This window comes from Erpetoichthys calabaricus, chromosome 16 (genome assembly GCF_900747795.2).
Source record: "Erpetoichthys calabaricus chromosome 16, fErpCal1.3, whole genome shotgun sequence".
NCBI lineage: Eukaryota > Metazoa > Chordata > Cladistia > Polypteriformes > Polypteridae > Erpetoichthys > Erpetoichthys calabaricus.
In genome coordinates this window covers 5,157,997-5,168,204 of record NC_041409.2, presented here as the reverse complement: position 1 = coordinate 5,168,204, position 10,208 = coordinate 5,157,997, and the positions used below count along the sequence as shown (strand labels likewise).

General features: G+C 38.0%; 1 protein-coding gene across 1 annotated transcript in view; it reads right to left on the bottom strand.

Moving 5' to 3' along the window:
- Positions 1-311: 311 nt before the first annotated feature.
- prpf31 (PRP31 pre-mRNA processing factor 31 homolog (yeast)) overlaps positions 312-10,208 on the bottom strand; it is a 34,722-nt gene continuing 24,825 nt past the window's right edge. Inside the window, exons 9-13 of the mRNA XM_028821693.2 lie at positions 5,040-5,129; positions 2,249-2,376; positions 2,056-2,128; positions 1,730-1,858; positions 312-863 (exon numbers count right to left, since the gene is read on the bottom strand). Of these exons, the coding sequence (XP_028677526.1) occupies positions 645-863; positions 1,730-1,858; positions 2,056-2,128; positions 2,249-2,376; positions 5,040-5,129 (639 nt within the window). The 3' untranslated portion in view covers positions 312-644. The remainder of the gene's footprint in view (positions 864-1,729; positions 1,859-2,055; positions 2,129-2,248; positions 2,377-5,039; positions 5,130-10,208) is intronic.

Below are 10,208 nucleotides of genomic sequence, written 5' to 3'. Positions count from 1 at the left end.
ACTGGAATTACTAAACATGCAGATTTCTTTAACTATAAAAAAAAAAAAAAAAAAATGGGTTAAACAACACAAATATACATAACAAAATCCTGTTATGTGCAACATGATACCATGAAAGAAGCACATTATAAAAATGAATAGAACGGTTGTAAATTTAATTTAAGGGAAGGTTCTAAAGTTTATGACAAAAGTATACAAGCAGAATACTCAACTTGCATTCTATCACAAACTGAAATTTGCTTTATGACACAAATAAAATTCATAGTTTGAAAAGACTGGTTGAAACATTTAAAAAGAGAAAAATATAAACCTACATATTATAAAAACGGACATTTATTACAGAAAAATCAAATACACATGACTGTGTTTCTTTACATACTGAAAGAAAATCCTATCCATACTTTGCTGCATATAAACACACGCTTGCAGAAAGAGTACGATACTCCTCTGCTTCAAACAGATCACAAGCTATCCAATCTCCAGCCCTACTCTGGAACCCAAGCCAAATAAAGCTTAGTTTGTTGAAACCAAAAACGCTCAGAAAATTGATCTTTCAAGGAAGTCAGCTGTCTTTGTAATATTTAGAATAACGTCCAAGTTAAAAAAACAAAAAAAAAACAAAAAACAAAAGTTTCCTCTCTGGCTTATTGTTTGACCTCAGATTCTCTTTTGACCTTCAAGAACTCCGCCATGTTTGAAAAGTATTTCTGATTGGCTTCTGCTACTTTCTTTTCAGCTGCCTGAGGATTGACAATTTCTAGGCCTTGCAAAGGGGTAAACGCCACACTGGAACTTGTTCCTGATGATCGGTCCCGAACTGTTGACTTTCCACCATACACCATGGACTGCTTCTGCAAAGTGCGCTGTATTGAAAGACAAATTAGCAACAAGATTAATTTAGATTCAGGTTGTATTCCCCAACATTTTTTTTACTATAAATTTTATATTTTTGACTATAACATTTTACCGAATAAACCTCAGAAGCTGTCCAAGGGCATGAAGGCTTAAATATCTATATAATCATAGACCTATTGCATGACTACACAACCATTAGGCAGGATTGAAACCCTATAAGTGAATTTCTAGTGTAGTGTAGAAAAAGACATGCTTCATGATAACTTGTTAGGAAGATGGGAAACACATACTGTAAGAAACACCTGCAAAGTGCTGGTGAGCAAGAATTAATCGCCACAAGGAAAGCAGCACTATCAAAAGAATATCACTATTGGGCCTCTGTTTCTTTCCTTTAACTTCTTAAACGTCCTAACTCCAGCGGCAGCAGGGTTACCTAGGAATTCTATAATGGAGGCCACTTTGGCATACTAAACTGCATGGAGTCTAACAACTGCTCTAAATACTGGGGTCCAGAGTGTCATTGGGTCTACTATGAGGAAGCACTGCATGCTTTCAATTGGACCTGGGACAAACCATCAAATGTGTGCAAAAGGATGTATGAAATTAAGAAAATATGACTAGAATCAGGATTTCCTAAAGTATGTGTGTGAGAGAGAGAAAATTAGGTAGGAAATGAAGGGTTTTATGAAGACTGCTCAGGTATGTTAGCAGAAGGTGAAGATGTGTTTCATGTTTAAATACTTTCACTGGTGTCTCTGTGGCCACATCAGACTCAAGAGACAGAGCAGAAGATTACTCGTTCATCATCTGTTCTATCTGGTATTGGCAAGAGAGAAAAAGTGAAGAATAAGTGAATAAAAAACAGTAATTTTACCTGCAAAGATTTAGAAATTCTTGCTTTGGACACATCATTAACTTGTGCTTGTCGAACACGACCACTGCCTGACTTGCCTAACTGGCCAAGGCTGAATCCCAAATCTTCCTGGTAGGCATCTTCTTCAATCTTAATGATCACAAAAGTAGTGGTTAACTTTTAGCAACAAGCAAAGGTAAATTACTAAACCAAAAGTACTGTTTCAAGGATTACTATTCTATCATTTTTGTTAATCTATTAATGTTTAAGAAAAAAACCAAAACAAACACATAAAACTTAATTGATGATGACGAAAGTTTTTACAAAAAGCAAAAATGTTATCAAACCTCTGCAAATGTCATTCGGTTGGCCTGCTTTCTTATCTCTGTCAGCCCAAGCCTCTCTTTCATCTTACGGTACCTAATAATGGATTAAACAGGAAAAAGACCGACTGAATCATTCTCATCCTCCTTACAATTGCAGTCCAATTTTAAAAATAGATTACCTCTAAAAAAATAAAGTCCTATTAGGTTTTCTCACCTACGACCCCCTCTTTTCTTTCTTTGTCCATCCAATGGTGCAGGTAGTGGCTTGACTTGCTTAACTGGTGGTGGTTCCTGCCATTTGTCAAACTTTCTCTCAATTTCCTCTTTTAGATCATACCCTACCTATGTGTGTTGGAGAATAAACAAAAGAAAGAAAGCTAAATTTATCTAGATTTTATAGATCAATCAATGGAATATACATTAATATTAATTACACTAACATTTTAAAACTATGTTTAGAAACAATAGTCCAAGAGCCAAACTCATGGAATTCGATTAATTTTTTGATACTACAAACAAAATTAAATCCACAAAGTAAGTCTTTTTTAAATACAACTCGGGAATGGACAAAGGGAACGATCTGGCAAAGAGAGAGATATACAGTGCCCTCCACTATTATTGGCACCCTTTGTAAAAATTAGTAAGAACGCTTAGAAAAAGAAAAAAAATCACTGCTGAGGAACTGTCATCTTGCTCTGAAAAAATGAGAAACATCCGACTTTTAACTGAAACAAGTTCATTCAAAGAAAAACAAAGCCCTCATAAAGAAATAAATATTTTTAAAAAAATACACATCTGCCACAATTGTTGGAACTCTTAGAAATGAATGTGAAACAATTGTTTCCCAATTAAGTTGATTGGAGTGTATAGGATCTTCCCAGCTGAAATCAATGCCTTCCTAAATTAACTGGGACACAAATGTGAGGAGACACAGAACCAAATTTCCTTAGCCAACCATCATTATGGCATAGAAAAGAGAACACTCAAGCCAAATGAGGGAGAAGTGTGTTGCCCTTCATAACTCAGAGAATTTTATTTTATTTTTTTAAATAACCAAAGCTACTCGCCTGAAAATGCAGATTTCTACAATTAGGACAACAATAAAAAAGTGGTCATCAACTGGAACTGTGACAAACTTGCCAGAAGGAGGACCCAAGTTTATTTTAGCCCCACGTACAGTGAGAAGGATGCTAAGGGAGGCAATAATATCTCCAAGGATCACTGTTGTAATTGTAATTTGTTACTAACTCTCATCTATTGTTTCTCTTCTTGGCACTCAAACATGGCACTTGGTGCCACGGCCCACCTGCCAAGTTGTTTTGCCTGCCTAAGGTAAAGTCATCCCTGATGGAGGGTCGCAGGAATTGTGGGGTAGAGGGGTCCTTTCATCGGATTGGCTGGCCAAGCAATGTTTCAGCTATGGAATGGCCAAATGGGGGAGACAGCTTGATGGTGGAGGTCTCCAAGACTCTATAAACAAATCCAAATCACATTATGTGATATCATCTACTGTTAAATTCTGGTCCGTACTTGTAAAATTTTTATTTTTATACTGTATTGAGGATTTGTTCTGTTCTGTGTATGGTATTGTATTGACCCCCCCTTCTTTTTGACACCCACTGCACGCCCAACCTACTTGAAAAGGGGTCTCTTTTTAAACTGCCTTTCCCAAGGTTTCTTCCATTTTTTCCCTACAAGGGTTTTTTTGGGAGTTTTTCCTTGTCTTCTTAGAGAGTCAAGGCTGGGGGGCTGTCAAAAGGCAGGGCCTATTAAAGCCTGTTGCGGCACGTCTTGTGTGATTTTGGGCTATACAAAAATAAATTGTATCGTATTGTATTGTTGGGGAATTGCAAGAAAAAGTAGAGCCACCATCAGACAACATCTCCATGCCAACAGCTTATTTGGAAGCTATGCCAGAAAGAAGCCTTTTCTATCAGTTATCCACAAACTTAAGCGCCTGCAGTTTGTAAAATGTTACAACGTTGAGTGGAACTGTGTTCTATGGTCTGATTAAACAAAAATTGAACTTTCTGGCAATAAACACGAAAAGTGGGATGGTGTAAAAAGAAGGATGGCTATAATGAAAAGAACCTTGTCCCAACTGTGAAATACAGTGGAGGTTCTGTGATGTTGTCGGGCCTTTTTCCTCCAAAGGCCTTGGAAACATTCTTAGGGTACACGGCATCATGGATTCCATGAAATATCAGGAGATTTTAAATCAAAACCTGGCTGCCTCCACCAGGAAACTAAAACTGGGTCGTCATTGGATCTTCCATCAGGATAATGATCTGAAACATATGTCCAAATCAACCCTGAAATAATTAATGGACCAAAAAAATCAGAGTTCTGCCATGGCCATCTCCATCCCCTGACCTGAACCCTATTGAAAAACCTGTGGAGTGAGCTGAAGAGGACAGTACACAGCTGAGGGCCTAGGACTATGGACGATCTGGAGCGATTATGTAAAGAAGAATGGTCTCACATGCCATGCCCTGTGAAACTGTGCTGTAACGTTTCCAAGAATTTTTAAAAATACATAGTTGCTCCTGAAGTTTTATAATGTAACTTAAGAATAGAAAACATTTCCTTACCTTGAGAAAAATAATACCTGGAGCATGTAATAAAACAATTATATCCAGATAGCTTTTGTTGTCACAAACATTTGTTGGAAACACAGAAGGAATGTTTTCTTAAATTGAACTTTTTGCCACTTCAAAGAGGACATATTTGGAAAGTTTTTTGGCTTTTATTTTCTGGGGTTCTCTGAGCCACATAGATTACATCATGAATCACCAAGACAGTCAATGTATTTTTTTTTTTAATTATAGAAAATGCTGAACTTTAGAACTCAATTTCATGTGGCAAATTCATATACAACATATTGTAAAGAAACAATAACGCTGACTTGAAACACACCAAACTTTCGCTTTAAGAACCAATTACACATTGTTAACTTTAAAAGGTTCTGGATAAAACCAACATATTTGCGTACACTGAAGTCTCACCTTTCCATCTACACTTTCATGGAAACTATCCACTCTTGCAGCCAAAGTACATTTTGCAGCCACCAAACGAGCAGCCTTTCGACGTAGATCCTACACATGGATACAGAATGTCAAAATAAAGTTGTATAATGCCTTACACAAAAATAACAAATGAGTAAAGGTAATTTTTACAAACACATTACTGCATAAGTTTAGTATCCATTACCAAGGCTCCAAAATCAATGATACAAATAAACATGTTGCATTCCTTAATCACAGAAGTTTCAGCATGAGTCATGACACATTGTAGATAGCACACTTGAACAAATACAACCCTTGGCAAAAACTATGGAATTGTTACTCTTGGATGATGTCCATTCAGCTGGTTTACTTTGTTGCAAAAAAAGATACAACGCAAGATATTTTATTTAACAGTTGAACTTTCTGGCATTGTAAAACACATCTCAAAATGTTAAATGAAATTGTTATAACTAATGGCACATTTTTTGTTCAGACAAAGTAGAGGAAAAAATTGTGCAATCACAAAAAATACGGAACAACCTAATAATTTGCATTTCTAAAACAAATACCTGGAAAAGTCTAAATAGGCCAATTAGTCTGCAGTTAAAAGAGAGTGTCTGTAAAACTTAACGAGCTGTAGTACCTGGCTGACTGACAGGAAACATGGCCCCAACAAGAGAGCTGTCAGTTGAAACAATGGAAAGGATTATAAAATTCCTTCAAGAATGTAATTCAACATGGAGTGTGGCAAAAGGTGTTGGTTATTCCCAGTCAGCTGTGTCTAAAATTTGGAGCAAGCACAAACAAAATGGGAAAGTGGGAGAAGGGATGCCTCAAGCATGAGAAAGGCGCTATACAAATAAAATGTATTATTATTATAGTAATACTACAAGTAGACCAAGGAAGATGTCAAACAGTCAGGACAGAAAACCCAACGCAATATGCCTGGAAAATAGAAAATACACAAAAAAAGAAATGAAAAACAAAATGGGCAGAAACCAGAGTCAATCATTGTGACCAACCTGTAAGACATCAGCTGATGGCAATGGGACTTACATACAGAAAAGCCAAACATAAACCATCTTTAACACCTGAAGAGAAGAAAACTAGGTTACAGTAGTAGTCATGGACTGTTGATAGAGTGAAAGGAATATTCAGTGATGAATCACATTGCCTATCTGCATTTGCCAAGTAGATGATGCTGGAACTTTTGTTTGGTGCCATTTCCAAAGAAGCCTGCCTGAAGAAAACAAGCAAATTTCCACACTCATTGCTCATATGCGGTTGCATGTCAGATAAAGGACATGGGGAAATGACAAGCATTACCTCTACAGTAAATGCACAGGTGTACACTGAAATTTTGGACACTTTTCTCATTCTGCCAATCGAAGGTATATTAAGTGATGATGAAGTTATTTTGCTGGATGATAATGCATTTTGCCACAGAGCAAAGAGCATTGAAATGTTTCTTCAGGGAAGGCATATCAACTTAATGACATGGCCAGCAAACAGTCTGGATCTCCATCAGATTGAAAATTCATGGTGGAAAATGAGAAAATGTCCATGACAAGGCTGCATCTCGCAAAGCTGATCTGTCTACTACTATAAAAGAAAGTGGGAACCTGATTGATGAAGAATATTATTTTTCATTATTGAAGTCCATGCCTTAAAGAATTCAAGCTGCCATAAAAGTCTGAGGAGATGCAACAAAGCATTAATTGTAATTTTTGTGTTAATAATTCCATAATTGTTTCCTCATCATTGAGTGATTCCATAATTTTCCCTCTAATTGGTCTGAACAAAAAATGTGCAATTAATTACAACTTTAAATTTTTTGGGATATGTTTTACAATGCCAGAATGTTCAGCTGTTAAATAAAATAATTTTTTTTTTGTAACAAAGTAAAACAGCTGAATGAACATCTTCCAAAAGTAGTGATTCAATCATTTTTGCCAGGTGTTGTATGCGATATGCAGACTAAATGAATATATAATATGTGTTTATTATCAAGAAAGCACACGTAAACTAATCTAACAACAGCCAACAAAAATACACAAATTAATATTTTACCAGAGCTAAGTTTTGTATTGTAATTTATTGGCTACAGAAGTTTACACAAAGGTTATTATTTACTAACACTAATACATTGCATTCAGTTTTTAAATGCTTTTGGTGATTAAGAAAATGCGGCAGGGTAGTATGGACGCTGCCATTGATTTATTTGTAAAATGAAGTACAAAAACAATGCATCAAGCAAATACTATTGCAATTTTGCATTTGATATATTAGTTTTTATTTCTGTATTATTTCTAATCTTACTTGGAAATTCAGTTTAATTTTAGTTTTCTTTAATCATCACATATTTTAATCTCAGTTTGGTTGTTATTCACAAGGTCATATTACAGAGAGAGGGGAGCAGAGGGGATGCAAAGAGCATGCACCTGATCGGCCACAATAAGGGTCTAACACGTGTCATGTACTCTTTAAATTATTTGACAGGTACTCTATAAACATGCCTATGATCTGCTTCTTGCAACTGAGAGAATGTGGCAGATGTTTGCCGACCAACCATAAGCGTTACCTGGATAGACATTTTTTTATATAAGTATAAATCTATATGATATATATATAAATATTATATACTGTATATAGTTAGGTCCATAAATATTTGGACCACTTTTTTCTAATTTTGGTTCTGTACATTACCACAATGAATTTTAAATGAAACAACTCAGATGCAGTTGAAGTGCAGACTTTCAGCTTTAATTCAGTGAGGTGAACAAAACGATTGCATAAAAAATGTGAGGCAACTAAAGCATTTTTTTAACACAATCCCTTCATTTCAGGGGCTCAAAAGTAATTGGACAATTGACTCAAAGGCTATTTCATGGGCAGGTGTAGGCAAGTCCGTCATTATGTCATTATCAATTAAGCAGATAAAAGGCCTGGAGTTGATTTGAGGTGTGGTGCTTGCATGTGGAAGATTTTGCTGTGAACAGACAACATGCGGTCAAAGGAGCTCTCCATGCAGGTGAAAGAAGCCATCCTTAAGCTGTGAAAACAGAAAAAAACCCATCCGAGAAATTGCTACAATATTACGAGTGGCAAAATCTACAGTTTGGTACATCCTGAGAAAGAAAGCAAGCACTGGTGAACTCAGCAACGCAAAAAGACCTGGACGTCCACGGAAGACAACAGTGGTGGATGATCGTAGAATCATTTCCATGGTGAAGAGAAACCCCTTCACAATAGCCAACCAAGTGAACAACACTCTCCAGGGGGTAGGTGTATCGATATCCAAGTCTGCCATAAAGAGAAGACTGCATGAAAGTAAATACAGAGGGCGCACTGCAAAGTGCAAGCCACTCATAAGCCTCAAGAATAGAAAGGCTAGATTGGACTTTGCTAAAGAACATCTAAAAAAGCCAGCACAGTTCTGGAAAAACATTCTTTGGACAGATGAAACCAAGATCAACCTCTAATAGAATGATGGCAAGAAAAAAGCATGGCGAAGACGTGGAACAGCTCATTATCCAAAGCATACCACATCATCTGTAAAACATGGTGGAGGCAGTGTGATGGCTTGGGCGTGCATGGCTGCCAGTGGCACTGGGACACTAGTGTTTATTGATGTGACACAGGATAGAAGCAGCCAAATGAATTCTGAGGTGTTCAGAGACATACTGTCTGCTCAAATCCAGCTAAATGCAGTCAAACTGATTGGGCGGCGTTTCATGATACAGATGGACAATGACCCAAAACATACAGCCAAAGCAACCCAGGAGTTTATTAAAGCAAAGAATTGGAAAATTCTTGAATGGCCAAGTCAGTCACCTGATCTTAACCCAATTGAGCAATCATTTCACTTGTTGAAGACTAAACTTTGGACAGAAAGGCCCACAAACAAACAGCAACTGAAAGCCGCTGCAGTAAAGGCCTGGCAGAGCATTAAAAAGGGGGAAACTCATCATCTGGGGCCTCATGTATAACGCCGTGTGTAGAACTCACACTATAACATGGCGTAAGTACAAAAGCGGGAATGTGCGTACACACAGAAAAATCCAGATGCAGGAATCTGTACGTACGCAAACTTTCACGTTCTTCCACTACATAAATCCCGATCAGCGTGAAAAGTAATGCACGTGCACGCGCCTTCTGTCCTGCCCCAACTCCTCCCAGAATTACGCCTCTTTGAATATGCAAATCGATATAAATAGCCTTCTGAGGAAAGACAATGGGAAAAGCACGGGGGAAAATATAAGAATTTCAGCGAATACCAAGTGGAGGCAAAGGAAAAACGTACTATTTGTTGGTTTAACTCTTTTAGGACGGATGTCGACTTTTGTTGACAGGAGGGGTTGAAGGCGAATCCAGGGATAGAGGGCGACAATCAGCTGTTAATGGCAACAAATCTCACTGTCACGTCACAGGCATTCCCTCTGTGCTTGGAGGAATGCTAGACTCGTTGACTCGGCAAATAAACATTGCGTGTGTGCGTGAGTTGCGAAATGTAAACAAAGGTAAGATAGCACCGACATGTGAAAAGGCAGCGAAGCAAGTGCAGAAAAGAAAACACTTGGCAGGCGATGTTTTGCGCATTATCGCGGAGTCAAGACTCTTGATTTTTCAGAATCGGACTTTATTGGCAGTGATCAGGAGATCGAGCAAGAGAGTTAGAAGCAGGCATCAGCTGATCAGACACCAGCCGATGCCGCGCCAGCGGATCTGCTGCCAGTTGAGTGCCTTCGCGCAGCCGATGCATCTACGGCAAGGTTCGCATGGGATAAATACGCAGACATTGATCCGTTGAGAGCCGATCTGGCTACCGGAGTTTACAAGACGGCATGGCTTGCTGTTGGACATGACAGATCACCAGCTGCTGTACTTCAGGCTGCTCTCTCCTGATGCTGCTTTTCAGCTACTGTCAGACGAGACAAACAGGTAGGCAGAGATTTTTTTTGAATCGCGGGCTGCGTTTGCATCGCATTCTCGTTTTTCAAAGTGGAAACCCACAACGAAAGACGAGATGAAGCGCGCTGTGGCATTACAAGTAGAGATGGAACAGAACTGGTGATATAACTTCAGGGAGCATTGGTCCAAATGTGTTTTGTCCCCTGGTGGCTTAGGTACGTGCTGCTGCGAAGTTTTATTCACTTCTGTAATAAACAG